The sequence below is a fragment of the Balaenoptera borealis genome (assembly GCF_965194805.1).
Source record: "Balaenoptera borealis genome assembly, chromosome: 17".
NCBI classification, from domain to species: domain Eukaryota; kingdom Metazoa; phylum Chordata; class Mammalia; order Artiodactyla; family Balaenopteridae; genus Balaenoptera; species Balaenoptera borealis.
The window spans coordinates 15,678,671-15,696,604 of NC_138876.1; the positions used below are offsets into that span (position 1 = coordinate 15,678,671).

At 47.8% G+C, this 17,934-nt stretch overlaps 1 protein-coding gene across 2 annotated transcripts; it reads left to right on the forward strand.

Annotated features, from left to right (window-relative positions):
- Positions 1-3,123: 3,123 nt before the first annotated feature.
- KLHL38 (kelch like family member 38) lies at positions 3,124-14,047 on the forward strand. Of its 2 annotated transcripts, XM_082363084.1 has the most exons (4): positions 3,124-4,061; positions 4,524-6,116; positions 11,467-11,572; positions 12,913-14,047. In XM_082363084.1, exons 2-4 carry the CDS (start codon positions 4,764-4,766, stop codon positions 13,200-13,202), a joined length of 1,749 nt encoding a protein of 582 aa, XP_082219210.1. In that variant the 5' UTR covers positions 3,124-4,061; positions 4,524-4,763; the 3' UTR covers positions 13,203-14,047. The 2 variants fall into 2 exon arrangements, with proteins under 2 accessions (XP_082219210.1, XP_082219211.1); XM_082363085.1 differs by lacking the exon at positions 3,124-4,061 and having other exon boundaries at positions 4,080-6,116.
- Positions 14,048-17,934: the final 3,887 nt, after the last annotated feature.

Below are 17,934 nucleotides of genomic sequence, written 5' to 3' on the forward strand. Positions count from 1 at the left end.
TAGATAATGAGGAACATAGCAATTGCTCAGGGCAAAGGAAACAGGTAGAGTGAGTAGGAGACTAAATTAGATGCTGACAACTGGGCACCAGGACCTACTGGAATCTCATGAGGTTATTTTCAGAGTAATGGTATAATACTAACCACAGTTTCCTGTGAACCTACACTGTGCCAGCACTTTACTAGATGTTTCTCATACATTATTTCTCTGTGACAAGGTTATCCCCATTTAATAGATGGAGAAACTGAGGCTGCAAAAGTGGTTACCAAAGGGGAAGGGGAGAGGGACAGATTTGGCGTATGGGATTAAGAGATACAAACTAATATTATAAAATAGATCAGCAACAAGGATATATTGTACGGAACAAGGAATTATAGCCATTATCTTGTAATAACTTTAAACGGAGTATAATCTGTAAAAACACTGAATCACTATGCGGTAAACTAATATGACATTGTAAACCAATTATACTTCAATAAAAAAAGTAAGCTACCTGCCCAAGACCACATAGATGCTGAGAGGAAGTGTCAAGATTCTCCCGAGTCTTCATGCCCTCGAAGCCTGACTCTTGACTCCTTATGACACCAACTTTCATCACAAGGAGAGGCAAGGAGCTGAATGTCCTCATTTATCTTAAGTTCCCATATGTTCAGACCCTAAACTAAGACATCTCCCAGAGAAGGTCAGGACATAAAGTTAAGACAAAGAACATAAAACTTTGGGAGACAAATAGATTCATGAATTGAAAGTAGCCGGCTGGGGTTACATGCTATGGGTGATAGATACGTTTTTTGGATTGGGCTTAGTGTTACACTTGTGTGTTTGCTAGGAGGTAAACACCAAGATTATTTGTGTCTTTTCCTGATGTTTAATGTAGAGCCAGAATTCTCCTAGTAGGCCAGGCCAATGGAATGGGGCCTGTCTTCTTTAAACTTTAGAATCCAAAGGATTTATTAAAGTTGGTCAGACATCGAGGCTGCACACCAGGGCTCGTCTGAAGACTTGACAGGGCTGGATTCCAGAAGGTCTAATTAGTTAGAAAACGTAGGGGAAACTTCAAGATTCCTGCCAATGGGTGGCGCCATGTTAGCTGCCCTCACAACAAACTCCTGGCTTGCCCACTGGCTGGAAGAGAAATAATATAGTCATTTCAGAACAATAAGGAAGTTATTTTTTCCTTGTGCTGACTCCGAGGCCAAGGACTAAAGCACTAGCTTTGGAGTTGAGAAGACCTCAGTTCAGTTCCCAACCTTGAACTTAACTCTTGCTCTGTGGTATAAAGCAATTATTTTACTTTTCACTTCATCATGTTATTGGATCAAAATGAGGGACATCCAGGGCTGCTCCAGAGCGCAGTTTGCATTGCAGTCGAATGGACATGCACCAAGCTGTACATGGCGGCCCTGCTAAACTTATACAGCAGGTGGGGCATGAAGGCCACCCAGCAGAGCTCCCTCTCTTTCCCTAGTCTCCATTCTGTTATGCTCAGTTCAGGAACTATATATAATTCACCCTCTATGTGTCAGGCACTGTGCTAGGTGCTGGGGATAGAGAGACAATTAAGACAGTTTTTGCTGTCCAGACACTTCCATTCTAACAAGAGGGACACAAACAGGCAAACATAATTGCAATGAGGGTATGAGGCATGTACGATTGGAAGTGTGCAGAGGGTGTGGAAACAGTACAGAGGAGTACTGAGTACTGAGAGGGTCGAGGAAGACTTTCAGAGATGCTGATATACAAACAACATTTGGAAGGATGAATAGTAGTTCAGACGTGAAAATGGAAAGGACAGCAAAGGGAAGGGCACATACAAAGGCCCAGAAACGCCAACAGAGGAACCTCAGGCCCTTTCAGGAATTTGGCTGCATGCTCGTACATCCCCAGCGCGGCTCAGGAGCGCAAGAACAGCCACCAGCTCTGAGAGCTGTACAAACAGCTGCTCTCTCCAGCTCCTTGCTTGCACCTCCAAGGGTCTCTGACCCACTTGGCTCAGATCTTTTGCTCCTAATTCTGGCCTCCAGGCGCCTGGCCCCAGTGACATGGGATGGCTATGTTTTCCTGACCTTGATTTTCTTCTGGGCGTGATCTACTCTGTGATCTGCCACTATGAGAGACACTCCCCCTCCCACCATGCTCTGTGGTGCCCTAAAGGCCAGCCCAGCCCAGCCTTCCCAACAGGGACCAGACACATACAAGGATCTGCAAGTTGTCTGAAGGAGCTAGAGTGAAAAATATAAGTGGGACAAGGAAGTGGCAGGAGACCAATATGGTTCCTGCTAAAGAGTATGGACTTGATCCTACAGACGGGGGAGCCACTGAAGGGCATGATGCAGTGGTGGGGGGAGCGTGGAGACTGGCAGATTCTGATTTGTCTTCTTCAGGGTGACTCTGGTGGTGACGGGGTGGATGTACTGGAGGGAGAGACAGGAGCAAGGGGAAAATCAGCGCAGGAGGCTGTTGCAATAGTCCAAGCAAGACTTGAGCAGGAGAGAAAGCTGGGCTTCCCTGCCATTCACTGCTGGTACCCTCAATCGGGACCTCCCCGGAGGCAAGGGCAGGACAGACCTGGGGTCCCTTTAACTCATCCTGGTTGTTCTATAACCCTCCATCATGGTTCTAACTCTTACATTTGAAGGCTGCATCCTACTCCATCACCATCATTGTTCTCCTCTCCTTCTTCCCCTCCTCCTCCTCCTCCCCCTCCTCCTCCTCCTCTCCCCTCCTCTTCCTCTCCCTCCTCCCCCTCCTCCTCCTCCCTCTCCCCTCCTCCTCCCCCTCCTCCTTCCCCTCCCCTTCCTCCTCCCTCTCCCCTCCTCCTCCCCCTCCTCCTTCCCCTCCTCTTCCTCCCCCCTCCTCTTCCTCTCCCTCCTCCCCCTCCTCCTCCTCTCCCTCTGCCTCCTCCTCCCCCTCCTTCCCCTCCTCTTCCTCCCCTCCTCTTCCTCTCCCTCCTCCCCCTCCTCCTCCTCTTCCTCCTCCCTCTCCCCCTCCTCCTCCCCCTCCTCTCCCTCCTCTTCTTCCTCCCCCTCTTCTCCCCCTCCTCCTCCTCCACTCCCCCTCCTCCTCTTCCTTCTCCTTCTTCTTCCTTTCATTCTCTCTCTCTCTCTCCCACCCACCCCCCTCTCCTGGAGCAACATATTTTGCCTCCTTTCTCTAGCACAAGCCTCCCTGAAGGGAGAAAATGGAAAAATAAAACAGAAAAGCAAATCTGAACTATAAAAAACTAACTGAAGAATAGTCAGCAGGGGTCTTGTGAGAAGCAGGTATGACCCACAAGACTACTGCCCTTGCCACTTTAAAACAGAAGCCCCTGTGATAAGGAGGATCAATAAAGGTTTGGTCTTTCCCAAGTCTAGAAACTCTGGGATGCTCCACAAATATTTAAAACAACTTTCATCACAGACACCATCACCTTGGAGCCTGGAGGAGGAACTCTCAGCCCTCTGCAACGATCCTGCCAGCAGACAGTAGGAAATAGAGACCCACTAAACAACACCCTTGGGCCCATGTTCTGGCTTCCCTGTGACCATCTGCCACCTTCAACTTGCCCAGGACTATCTTCAGTGACTTTCCCCAGGTCACGGCAACCTGTTTACAGACATCTAGAATTCCCAGGCACTTTTAGGACAAGGGACTCGGGATGTGTCCAAGTGGGCAGCAAAGTCTTCTCTAAGAGAAGCCGTTCCTCCAGATCTATTTCTGCCGATGTAAACACTTGCCAAAGAAACAAGGCATGTGGGCATGCGCCGGCACCGCAGGCCCTCGGGTTGCTGCAAAAGGCAACTGGAAAGTCACATGTCATAACAGTGGAAAGTACATATGCAACTATTCTTAGCCCTGGAATGTATACACTGTCTCCCTGCCCAGCAGTTCTTTCACAAAGGTCTAGAAAACTGTGAAAGTACCTTCAGCATAAACAAGTCCAGAATTCTCCCAGGACAAATTATTTGCCAACTGAAGGAAAGGCCTGGGTTTATGGTTTCATTTGGAGCGAGAGGTGGAAACTCTCCGGAGGGACCAGCCGGAGCAGGTATCGGTGGATGTCACTGCAGCAAAACAAGGTAAATAGCTCGAATGTTTAATTCTTCTGCAGGTAGACGGACAGCCAGATGTCATCCAATAAACCTGTCCAGGGTATTGTTTGGTCTCTGCTTTCTATTTATCTCATTTTAAAAACAAAACCCACAAGACTCTGTGAAGTCATGCTTTAAAAAAGAAAAAAAAATCTCAAACGTCCACTTTCATCCCTCATTTCTATCTTGTTACAGAGGCCACACCCCCAGAATGACATGGGGAATGACTAACACCCAGAAAGATGTTTAGATGAGTTTACTAAATAACAGACATGCTGAGAATCTGGAGAAAGGTTCACAGACTTCTGCTGGTCAAATGCACAGACTGTCATCTTGCTTCAGGTTAACATTTCAGACCATGTGACCATTTGCCGCCTTCAACTTGCCCAACTTATCCAACCACCTTCTCTTTTTTTTTGTTTTTCTTTTGTTTTGTTTTGTTTTTCTCAGATTGTCCGCAGATGCTATTTGCCTGTTACCTTTTAGAGTAATCGTAACCAAAAAAAAGAGGTGTCAGCTGTGAGGCCCACGCCACAGGTGGTCTCCCTTTCTGATCTTCCCTGAGCCATATTCTTGGCAATACCCACAGGCGTCTTGGTGAATGGACATAGGTGCTCTAAGTCTTGGAGCCGCCACAGCTAAACCCTCCAGCACGTGCTCCCTCTTGGGACTTCTCCCCATCTTTGTAGGATGGACGAGGAATCGCCAGATGGGCTGCTCTTCAAAGACCATGACTTCTCCTCTGACTTGTTGAGGCAGCTCAATGGCTTGAGGCAAAGCAGGATCCTGACTGATGTGAGCATCTGCGCTGGGGCCTGGGAGGTCCCCTGCCACCGCAACGTGCTGGCCTCCAGCAGCCCCTACTTCAGGGCCATGTTCTGCAGCAACTTCCGGGAGAGCAGCGAGCCCAAAGTCCAGCTGAAAGGCCTCGACTCTGCAACTCTGGAGCGGATCATCCTGTATGTGTACACGGGCGAGGCGCACATCACAGCGGAAACCGTCCTGCCCTTGATGGAGGCCGCCTCCATGCTGCAGTACCCCAGGCTGCTTGAGGCCTGCTCCTCCTTCCTACAGAGCCAGCTGGCCCCCAGCAACTGCCTGGGCGTGATCAGACTCTCTGAAATCTTCAGCTGTGAGACCCTCAGGAAGAAAGCCAGGGAGGTGGCCCTGACGTACTTCCCAGAGGTGGCCGCATCAGCTGATCTGAAGGAGCTCCGTGCCTTGGAACTGAGAGACTACCTGGGAGATGACGGGCTCTGTGCGGAGGAGGAGAAGGTGTTCGAGGCCCTCATGGTTTGGATCAAGCATGACCTCCAGACCCGGAAGCAATACATGCAGGAACTGTTCAAGCAGGTCAGGCTGCAGTACGTCCACCCAGCCTTCTTCTACCACTTCATCGCCAACGACGCCCTCCTGCAGTCCTCGCCCCCCTGCCAGACCATCTTGGAGACAGCCAAGAGGCAGATGTTTTCTTTGTACAGCACCACCAGTGCCCCGGACCTCCAGCCTCTGTGGCATGTCCCCCCAAGAAACTCTTACCAAGACTTCCTCATCCTCTTGGGTGGAAGGAAGGACAACCAGCAGACCACCAGGGACGTCCTGCTGTACGACGGACAGACTGGCCAATGGCAGAGCCTTGCCAAACTCCCAGCCCGGCTGTATAAGGCCTCGGCTGTCACCTTGCACCGCAGCATCTACCTGCTGGGAGGCATGGCGGTGGGCACGGGGAACAGTGTGCCCAGTCCCAAGGTCTACATCTTCTCCCTGAAGTTCAATCAGTGGAGGCTGGGGCAGCCCATGCTGGCAGCCCGCTACTCCCACAGAAGCACCGCCCACAAGAACTTCATCTTCTCCATCGGGGGGATTGGAGAAGGACACGAGGTCATGGGCTCCATGGAGAGATATGACAGCATCTGCAACGTCTGGGAGAGGATGGCCAGCATGCCACTGGGGGTCCTCCACCCTGCAGTCGCTGTGAAAGACCAAAGACTCTACCTTTTTGGGGGAGAGGACATCATGCAGAACCCTGTGCGCCTTATCCAGGTAAATGGTCCCTCCCACCATGGCTACACATACACACACACGCACACACACACATATATACATACACAAATACATGCATATACACATACACACATACATATACACATATGTACATGTACACTGCATACACAAGCACATACATATATATACATACATACATACACATACACACACATACATATAATACATACATATATGCTTGTCAGTTGCAGGGGAAGGAAAAAGGAGAGAGGGAGAGAAGGAAGGAAGGAAGTTAGTTTAATTTCAGCCAGATTTTATCCATTTATGAATTCTTTTTGTGTAAGGTTAATACATACAGAGGTACATCAAATACATCTAAAGGTTCTACCTAGAACACATCGAATGCCAGATAGTGAAGTCCTATAGGAATATCGCAGATGCTTCTAACCAAAATCAGTAAGGCTTTAAAAGAAGACTCCCAAGCACTGGTCCATAGTCTGTTAACCAAATCCCCTGGAACCTGACCTCAGATCTGCTGAATCAAAACCTCTATGTATGGGGTTTTGACATTTACTGTTTACAAGCGTTTACAGGGGATTCTAAGGCACAGTCAGGTTGTGGAACCCCTGCCTTAAATGACAGGTGGATGCTAATGTCACTGACAAGCTCTCTGAGAAGTGTGATTAATAAAGATCAAAATGTCAGAATATTGGGTGTTTTCCACCTTGACACAAGTTCTAATCTCTGCAGTTCACCTAGATATGAAAAACTTCAAGCCTCTACGTGATATATAAAGATAATCATGGAGGCCCCTGAGATCTGCTCTGTTCATTTAGAGGAGTTATATTGGGTGCTAACCACAGAGAAGGCCCTGGGGACATGGACATGAGCAGTAAATCCCACTTACCCTCCAGGAGCTTACGAGACAACTGCAATTCAGATGCTGAATAGAGGGGTGCTCTAAGAGCATAAGGGGTGCCCTAAACCAGTCTCGAGGGAATCGGGGAGGGTGTGAGGGTTCAGGGAACTTAGGAGGGAACTCTGTGAGGTTGGTTTAAGCTGACTTGAGCAGAGAGGCAGAGGAAGAGAGAAGGCAGGTGAGGATGAAGAGTGAAAGAGGAGGAGGATGTACAGGGCGGACAGAGGGCTCTGACGTGGACAGAGGTGGGCGGGCAGCTTCCCTGAGCAGGTGAGCCTGCGTCTGGAGCAGGAGTCACACTCATCTGCTGAGGGAGGGGTGGCGTTCCCTGGTAAGGGAACAGCTGGCACGAAGGCCCTGAAGCAGAAAGGTGCGCGGCCCTTCACCTGGAGGAGCCGAAAGCATGACCAGGTCGCAGCAAGTCTGTGCACCAAGGCGGAGCTGGGGATGGTCAGTCCCCCCATAATCTCTCTCAGCCCCCTTCCCAAGCCACGTAAGCAACCCCCTCCACCAGACTGCTGCCCCTGAGACCCTCGTACAGAAATTCCAGAACATTCCTGGGGGGATGAGTGTGGAGATGAGGCTGATCTGGCAGGGCTTTCCAGGCCTTGTCAAGGAATTGGGGTTCAAGCCTAAGAGTAGCAGGGTAGGTGAAGTAGTCAAATTTGCATTTTTAGAATTTCCTTCTGGACGCTGTGTGGAGAAGGCACTGGAAGAGGCCTGAGTGGACAAAGGAAGGAGAGTTGGGAGATTCTTCTAGAAGTCCAGGCAAGGGATGATGGTGGCTCAGACTAAGTTGGTGCCAGTGGAAACAGAGAAAAGTGATAATTTCAATGCAATCCTTTTCTTGTTTTTCTCTTTCCTTCACTTCTCCAGCCCATATTGTCAACTCTTCCCTGACCATCTAGGCAGATTCTAAGTCTGTTCCAAATCCCACTCATTTACTTGAGCCAAGGGAGACATGTTCTGTTCCCCCTCCAAGCTCTGGCCACACAACACAGGTATAATAAAGAGCTTCTGTGTAAAGCTAGAGCCCCTCCTACATTTTTTAAAACTATTTTTCAAAATAAAGTCAACAACTATGTTGATGATTTCACATTACAAAATTGTTACCTATTCCTAAGAATAAATACAAAGCTCACAAAAGCTTTTAAGCTACCTCATCAAGAAGTGCTTAGGACAATTAAACAAGCTTAAATAGCCAAAAACCAAAAACCAAAACACTAACATGTGAGTGATTCTTTTACACTGCAGTCATGAGAAGGGGAAAATGGGGAAAGTATTAATTTGGAAGCTCTTCTTATCTACTTAGCATTAGCTTTGTAACGGAAATTATACTCATTCAGATATCGTTTAAGATGAATGCTTGGGGTTACCTGATGGGGTAGGTTGGATTTTCAAGTATAGGTTCAAAGATTTCTTCATCGGATGTTTTTTTTTTTTTTTTTTTTTTTTTAACAAAATCTCTAGTTAGTCTGTTATTGCACAAATGCACTTTTTTTTTTTTAGAAATTCACGTTCTTTTTTATTTATTTATTTATTTATTTATTTATGACTGTGTTGGGTCTTCGCTTCTGCACGCGGGCTTTCTCTAGTTGTGGCAAGTGGGGACCACTCTTCATCGTGGTGCGCGGGCCTCTCACCATCACGGCCTCTCCTGTTGCGGAGCACAGGCTCCAGACGCGCAGGCTCAGTAATTGTGGCTCACGGGCCCAGTTGCTCCGTGGCATGTGGGATCCTCCCAGACCAGGGCTCGAACCCGTGTCCCCTGCATTGGCAGGCAGATTCTCAACCACTGCGCCACCAGGGAAGCCCCATCGGATGGTTTATCTGCACGCAAGCATTCTTTTTAAGGACTAGACTGCCATGGCGTTACTGTGCAAATTGTGTGTGTACTGTACCTTTCTCCCTGGCCTTCTTTCTACCCCTATTGCTGGATGGCGTTAAGCAAATCCTTTACCATAACAAAGTATCACTTCCTCCATGGGTCAAAGACCATCCTTTGTTGTCCTTGCCTCATCCTCTCTGGCGGTATGGTGAGGATTGTAAACAAATGTTTAATCTATTTTTGAAACCATCCCCAAAGCTAATAGAGAACAGAAAGCCAGGAGCCAATTACTCAGTGTGTGGTGGATAAAGGCATGGATTCTGGGTTCAATCAGACCAGCTCTTCTACTACTCTAGCTGTGTGACCTTGAGCATGTCATTTCACCTCTCTCAGCCTCAATGGTCTAATCTGGAAAATAGAGGGAAGTTATGGTATTTGCTTTTCCTCCAAGGATCTCATGTTTCCCAAGAGTGTTCACTACATATTTGCAGATGAAACCATGAGGCTTGACAGCCATTGTGGTTGCCCCTGTCTCTAGCTGTGGCCTCCTCTATGCTTCACCAACTTTAAGGACTGACAGAGACTTCAAGAGGGCTTCAGTCTTGAAAGTGTCCATCAAGAAAGCCACACTGAAGAAAAAGGAACCGTCCTACACTGTTGGTGGGAATGTAAACTGGTACAGCCATTATGGAGAACAGTATGGAGGTTCCTTAAAAAATTTAAAATAGAGTTACCAAATGATCCAGCAATCCCACTCCTGGGCATATATCTGGAGAAAACCATAATTCAGAAAGATACATGACCCCAGCGCTCATTGCAGCACTACTTAACACTAGCCAAGACATGGAAGCAACCTAAATGTCCATCAATAGATGAATGAATAAAGAAGATGTGGTATATATATACAATGGAATATTATTCAGCCATAAAAAAGAATAAACTAATGTCATTCACACAACATGGATGGACATAGAGATTATCATACTAAGTGAAGTAAGCCAGACAGAGAAAAAGACAAATATCATATGACATTGCTTATCTGTGGAATCTAAAAAAAAAAAACCAAAAAAAAAGATACAAATGAACTGACTTACAAAACAAAAACAGACCCACAGATATAGAAAACAAACTTATAGTTATCAAAGGGGAAAGCTGGGGTGGCAGGGGGATAAATTAGGAGATTGGGATTAACATATACACACATATATAAAATAGGTAACTAACCAGGACCTACTGTATAGCACAGGGAACTATACTCAATATTTTGTAATAATCTATAAGGGAAAAGAATCTGAATTCAGTTATATATATACATATATATATATATATATAGAACTGTATCACTGTGCTGTTCACCTGAAACTAACACATTGTAAATCAACTATACTTTGATTTTAAAAATCTATAAAAGGGACTTCCCTGGCGGTCCAGTGGTTAAGACTCCTCGCTTCCACTGCAGGGGACACGGTTTTGATCCCTGGTCAGGGAATTAAGATCCCACATGCTGCGGGGCACAGCCAAAAATACAAACCATCACCAAATATCTTTAAACACTACTAATACTGAAATAAAAGCAAATTAAAATAGTAAATGCTTTTTTTTAATCTATTAAAAAATAAAATAAAGAAAAGCCACATCTCCATGGCCTCAAGCAGAGCCATGAGTGTGGTGGATAAAGGCATGGATTCTGGGTTCAATCAGACCAGCTCTTCTACTACTCTAGCTGTGTGACCTTGAGCATGTCATTTCACCTCTCTCAGCCTCAATGGTCTAATCTGGAAAATAGAGGGAAGTAATGGTATCTACATCATAGGATGGTTGTGAAGATCCAATTTGGTAAAATGATAAAATATAAGGCCTTTAATATGGTGGCAAAAATATTTTGTACAGAAAGAATTTCCAGTCAAGAATATTGGAATATTTTGTTCCTTCGTTTCTTATATGAAGTCCATCCTATATCTCTTGTGCTAAATTCTGCCAGTAATGAACTAATTGGCATTTGACATTTAAACTTTAAACTGAGGGATCTAACAGGAGCACGTGTTCTGGGAATCATGATTTGCTACTCTATTTCAGACCAAGGCCAAGGAATCCTGCCTCCACCTCTTTGCTCTTTCTTCCTTTTCTCATGCTTACTTTTTTCTAGGATTCTAATGACTTTAAGGCATGACCTGCTGTTCAAAAGCCTTCCTCCTTTAACCCCAAATTTATTCTTGGCCCTAAGAGCCTCTCGGATACACTGGAACATTTAGAAATTTAAACATGAGCCAGAAATAAAAATGATTGAAAAATCACTGGTTTTACGCATGTCCAAGTTGCTCCATTTCTCATTGAAAGGAAAGAAATGTCCCAAGCAAGGTAAGCAAACACATACTACAAACACTTAACTCTCGGTCCATTCCATAGACACACAGCCACTGAGCTCACAGGGCCACATAAAGACCAATTTCTGGGAACATTCTTCTTTCTGTTATTTAATTACATTTTGTTTACTGACAGTAAGATAACTACATTTTAAGAACTGGGAAAAAAAGTGAAAAGAAAGAGAAATCACCGCTCTTTCACCCTCTTAATTACTATTTCTATCTTTTAAAAACGTTATCACTTTAAAATGCAGTGCCGTGATTATACTTCTCTGTCAGGTTTATCACATTTCCAGAAACACGTGGTTCAAAATGGAGACGAGAATGATCAAGAATGTATGTGCGCCTGCCGTGGTACTTGGGGAGCGGATTGTCATCGTGGGAGGTGAGTTTTAACAGAAGATCGAGAGGCTGGACATGAACTTGGCAACTCCCGTGGGAAAACGGTCACTGATGTTTTTCTACGAGACAGTCTTTTTTTATAAATTTATTTATTTATTTATTTATTTATTTTTGGCTGCGTTGGGTCTTCGTTGCTGCACGTGGGTTTTCTCTAGTTGTGGCGAGCGGGGGCTGCTCTTCGTTGCGGTGCACGGGCTTCTCATTGCGGTGGCTTCTCTTGTTGCGGAGCACGGTCTCTAGGCACACGGGCTTCACTAGTTGTGGCTCACGGGCTCTGAAGCGCAGGCTCAATAGTTGTGGCGCACGGGCTTAGCTGCTCCGTGGCATGTGGGATCTTCTTGGACCGGGGATCGAACCCATGTCCCCTGCATTGGCAGGTGGATTCTTAACCACTGCACCACCAGGGATGTCCCAAGACAGTCTTTTTAAAAGCGCATAACTGAACCACTTTGCTCTACACCTGAAACTAACACATTGTAAATCAACAATTCCCCAATATAAAACAAAAAATAAATTTAAAAAAAATAATAAAAGTACACCCATCCAACTAGGGGAGTGTGGATGACTTGACAAAGCTCTTTTCTCATCCAGAAGTTTCTCCCTGTCAAACAAGGAATGAAATAATGAACCTATTTCACAGAGTTGTGATCATAAAATGTGCTCATCTATCTAAACCACTTAGCGCTATCCCAGACCCGGGGCAAATACTCAAAAAAACATTTACTGTTGTAAATAAGATTAGCTGCTAAGGGATAATTTCTCTGTAATTGTAGTATAATACTATGGTTAAGAGGGCTGGTTTGGGGGTCAGATAGACCTGGGTTCAAATCCTGACTCTGTCACTAACTGGCTGTACACTCTTAGGCAAGTTATTCATCTCTTTGTGCCTCAGTGTGCTGATCTGTAAAATGGGGATCAGAAGAGTACCCACCAGATAGGGCTGTCATGGGGACCCACTTCTGAGTTCCCAAAGGCTCCGTCTTGGGATTGTTAAAGCTCTTGGATGAGCATATGAGAAAGATGAAAAAGCTAACGAGGCTGAGAAGGCCACTGGAATCTCTGCTCTCAATCTAAGAACGAACGACATAAGTGTTGCCCTCACTTCGAGTTAAGATGCAGAGACTGAAGTCAGATGGATCTGGGTCCAAATCCCAGCTCTGCCACACACAAGACATTGGGCAGGTTACGGAAACATTCCACGCTTTAGCTCAGAGGCCAGCCTCAGGGTTAGGCGATGACAGAGATCAGACAGGTCCCCGGACTGCTGACCTCCAGTCCCAAATAAGCATCACTGACCTTGTCGATATGCCATTTGGTTTTCAGGTTACACAAGGAGGATCCTTTCTTATGACCCTCAGTCCAACAAATTTGTCAAATGCGCAGACATGAAAGACCGGAGGATGCACCACGGGGCCACGGTGATGGGGAACAAGCTCTACGTGACTGGTGGGCGGCATCTGACCACAGACTGTAGCATCGAGGACTCGGCCTCCTTCGACTGCTACGACCCTGAGACCGACACCTGGACGACCCAGGGGCAGCTGCCTCATAAGCTCTTTGACCATGCCTGCCTCACCCTCCGGTGCATCCCTCACCCCTCCACCATCCCCTGAGGCCCATGAGAAACTGAGAAGTCATCTGTCCTAGTCAAGATGCTCTTGTTGCAAGAGACAGAACCCAACTCCAAAAAGCTTAACCCTGGAAGGGTGCAGGGAGAGCTCACAGAACGGAAAGTTCCAGAGCCTGGAGGCCTGGGACCAAGCACACTGTTGACAGAACACTGTCTCTCTGTCTCTGTCTCTATCTCTGTCTCTGACTCTTTATCTTTTCTCTCTCCCTTTCCCTTTCTCCCTCCCTCCTTCTCTACCTCATCTCTGTTAGGCTCTACTCTACAAATAAGCTTCTTTATCCACACAGTGTGAGAACAATGGCAACTGATAAATCCAGACCCACACTCTCTAGCTTGGCATCTTCGGGAAAGAACTTTACCATTATCCATATAATAACTGCCTCCCAAAACGATGCTGATTGGCCCTTTTTGAACTCCATGCCTCCCTCTTGAGCCAATCACTGTTTCCAGATTGTGCTACTAGAGTTGGCTTGTCCTGGGTCATGTCTCTACGGGCAGAGGTGGGGTTAATGGTTGTCATTGACAACCTATCTGAACTGCGTATAATGGGATAGAAATGGTTCCCCAAAGCAAGAAATAAATGCTGAGCTGATTAAAAACCACATCTTCCCAGAACATCACAGAAATTCAGAATGAGAGGGCAAAGACACCCAAGAGGGTTTCTGGAAGCACTTGGTCCAGGTGGCAGCAAGAGCAATTGCCATGACTGTGTTTCTCTGCATTCTAGGATGTAGTGCATTGGAATTCCAGAAGAGTATGTGAAACTCAGTATCCAGTGTTTGCAAAATTATCTGCACCAGCAGAATAAAGTGTGTTTCTGGTGCCAAATGATGTTTTCCTCTAGCCTCTGTGGAGCTGTAAACCTACAGAATTAAGCAAGATTTTCAATTTGGTAAATGTTATGAGAATTGCTGTTCTGAGGAAAGTCAACAAATTCCTTCAGAGATTACAGCAATTACGGCCCTTCCAATGCCTGGGCTGACTTTCCCTACGGCCCTCTTTGTCTCAAAGAGCCTCCCACACTGGCTCAGTCCCAAACTCGGGAATTAACTGAAGCTGCTAGCACATTACAATCACCTAGGAAGATGTTTGAAAATGGGGCCACGCCCCATTCAGGATGCACAGACAGGGATTCTCAGAGGTGGGACCAGAGCTATGTGTTTTTGAAAAGCATCCCAGATCATTGCAATGTACGTGCAGTGAGGTCGAGAACCGCCCCCCGCCCAGCTGCGGGCACAGAAGACCTTCACCTGCTGGTCCCAACCCCATCCTGGCCTGGCCCCCCACCACCCGCAGCCCAGCAAGGGAGGCGAAGTCCTCTCCCCACCTGGGATGAGTGTTGCCGCCCTGAGCCTGGCACCACGGTGCCCCCAAGCTGACGCCTTCCTCCCCGTCCAGCTCTCCACGTCCACGTTCTGGACTTTTCCTTTCTTCCTAGTTTGTATTTTTTGCGCTCTTTCTCCTGCTGGGGTCTGAAGCTCTGCCCTGCTCCCCAGACCACTTGGTTGTGGTCCAGACACCCTCCCCAGATGATCACCCTGGACGCTGTCGCCTGAGCTGTTGGCTGGCCTGATTTCAGCCTCTTCTCTTTGAACCTCTTTGTTCAGGCTCTCGATCCCCCCTCTCCCTGAAACTGTACTTGTGAAAGTGACCAGTGACTCCGACAGTGCCTACACGGCAGCCCATTTTCACTTCTTGTCGGACTTGACCAGTCGGCAGCATATGACCCACTGACCCTCTCTCCATCCTGAAATACCTTCCTCTCAGCCTCTGGGACACCACCTTGCTCCTGCTTCTCTTTCTTCTCCCTGCAGTTCACTCTCGTCTCCTTGTTTCCCTGGCAAATACGTGGTGGCTGACTCACCCCCGTGCTCAGCCCTGAGAACGTTTTTGTATCTACTCTCACTCCCGGGGTGCATGAGCTCTCCCAGCGCATGGCTTTCCACACTGTCCCAACGCTGCTGACTTTCCAGCTTTCTCTGACTCCGGACTCCACTGCTTGCCCTACGTCTCCACATCAGTGTTAAGTAGACACCTCAAACTAAACATGTTCAAGGTCACTCTTTCCTCTCCAAGACAACTCCTCCCATAGGCTCCTCCACTCTGGGACAGAACAATACCTTCTCCCAGTTTCTCAGGCCCAAAGCCTCGGACACTACTCTTGGCTCTTTCTCTCACACTTCACTCCGTTTGTTCCAAGAATATGCAGAGACTGACCGCGTCTCACCACCCATAGCTCTGTCTCTGGTCCCAGCTGCCACCTTGACTCAGCTGGACCATCACCATCATTTCTTCACTGGTCTCTCCGCTGCCACCTTTGCCCCTGAACCTCTTCTCAACACGGCAGCCTGTGTGATCTTTCACACATATAAAAAGTAAGTCAGAATAGGTCATTCCCCTGTTCCCTCCAAAGCCTTCCCAGCTGTCTCAGACCACCTGCTGGGAACTGCAAGCTTGCTCACCCACCGGCCCTGCCACCTCTCTGTTCTCGGCTCCTGGCCTCATCTCCCACCATGTACCCCTCTCCCTCAGCGTTAGCCTCCAGCTCACACATTCCCAGCAAGTCTCCACTTTCTGTTTCCACCCTTGCTGTGCCCTCCACCTGAAAACGCTGGCCCCAGTTCATAACCACGTGGTTCGCTCCCTAACGTCCCGCTCAGAGATGGCTTCCCTGACGGCCCTCATCTGATCCATCAACAGGTCCTGTCCACGACACCCCTGAAATAGACCACAAATACCTCCAGCCCCTCTGTCTTCAGTGCGGCTTCTCTGAGTGCAGCCGTCCTCACCTGTTACCAGCCTCCTAACAGACTCGCTGCTTCCACCCCTGTCCCTCTGATCCTTCCTCAAATAACAGGTATTCTTTTTAAAACACGGACCTGATCGTGTTACTTTCCTGCTTAAAATGATGTTGAGTCTTCCAGAGACATTTGCCCAAAGCCCCCAATCCTCCAACTAGCCTCTAGGGCCTTCCATGACCCAGCACCTGCCTATCTCTCTACCCTCATCTGTTGCTACTCCTCTTCCCCACCCCCCACCCCCGCAGTCATCTCTGCTTCAGTCATCCTTTATTAGCCCCCCTCCTCTCTCTTGCCACAGGGCCTTTGCACTTGCTCTTGCCCCTGCCTGATACACACCTCTCTCACCTCTTCACCTAATGTAATTTCAATTTATACCTGACACTCCAGATTTAAAAAGTCACTGCATCAAGGAGGCCCTCCATGCCCCCTGCCGCCCCAGCCTGGGTCAGCTCTCCTATATGTCCCCTTTGAGACCCTCACCCTATTTGTGATGACTTGATCATCGTTTTCCCCTCTAGAGTCTTACATCTGTCCTGTTTTCCTCTGCATTCCCAGAGTCGGAGCTGGGCTCAGTGTCAGACACATGGATCGCAGATCCTCAATAAACATATGATAAGTGGATGAAAGAATTAGTATATGAACATGGAAGCTGAATCAACACTGGCTCTGGGATCTCCATCTCAAACTCAGAGGTAAGTCTGTGTAGGCACTAGTTTATGCCCCGTCAGGCCCTCTGCTAAGGGGGACAGTCTGTCCTTCCCTCTTTCCCTCCCTTTTCCCCTCTTGAACTGAGTCTGGCGAGTCTGGTTGGCACGGCCTACCTCGGTCAAGCCTGCAGGGTAAAGGGCTTTGTCCAGAGGGCACTATTTGCCTGGGAGTCTTGCCATCTATAAACTCCTTCTGTGGCCTCCAACAGTCCTTCTGTCAGAGACTTGCTAATGCCCTGACTTTCTTTTCCCTTCGTCTCAGTCCAATATTTAATAAGCTGCCAGAGTTTGTGGCTACTCAGAACTTGTCCAAGTCTCCCTGGGGCACAGAAGAACTATGTAAATTGTCTGCTGGGATTTAGAAAGAAAGATGGCACCAGAGCCAAACACGTTCGGACACACATCGCAGGCCAGCTCGTGCATCGAATCAGATGCATCTGTGACAGATGCATTCACACACCTGGGCATCCTGAGGGCCAAACCCCGTATCTGAACTGGGCTGCAAAACGACCCTCAGGACACAAGGGATCCTTTCCAATCTGCTGAGGATAACCTCAGTCCAACGAAAGACAGAGAAGGTTTTGGCACAAAGCTTCCTCGGTCTCGCTGGCTGAGGGGAGAGCCACAGTCCAGAGCTGAGGTCAAAATATATTTAGCCAGCAGCAGTTAAACTGAAACATTTTAAGTAGAAAAATGTCAACTAGCCTGACTAATCATCTCAACAGGCAACAAGGGAAGGGGGGAAAATGAAGCAGAGTGAGTGCTAAGCAAGAAAACATTAACAAAAATATCAAACACCCTGTCCCAACACATACCAGTGAGCAGGAGGGGGGCCAGCAGAGAAAACAGCATCAGAGGAAAGGAACTGCAGCAGGGGAGTGGTAAGTGGGGGCGCTGGAGGGGCTGCTAGCTTCAGCATTGAAACATGCCCCTCCCAGCCCCAACTCCCAGCAGGCATCTTGGAAGAAGGTCTGCTGTGCTGAGGCCACAGTGCATCAGGCCATGCACTGACCAGGACAGGGCCAGCAGACGCTGCACTGGCTGTCCCCTGGCAGAGCTACATGGCCCCAGCGGGAGAGAGTTGCTGGCATCCTGGCCCCATGCAAACCCTCCCTGACTCTCGCCCCATGAGCAGTGGTGGCTTCGAAGGTGAAAGCCGACCTGGAGCCTCCAGTCTCCCCTCCAGGTGGTCTCCTTATGATCCTGC

Excerpts from the sequence above, each read along its gene's own strand:
- KLHL38 (XM_082363084.1), top strand. The coding sequence starts at position 4,764 with ATGGACGAGGAATCGCCAGATGGGCTGCTCTTCAAAGACCATGACTTC. Across the intron at positions 6,117-11,466 it reads ACCCTGTGCGCCTTATCCAG|GTTTATCACATTTCCAGAAA; the intron begins GTAAATGGTCCC and ends CTTCTCTGTCAG. Across the intron at positions 11,573-12,912 it reads GCGGATTGTCATCGTGGGAG|GTTACACAAGGAGGATCCTT; the intron begins GTGAGTTTTAAC and ends TTTGGTTTTCAG.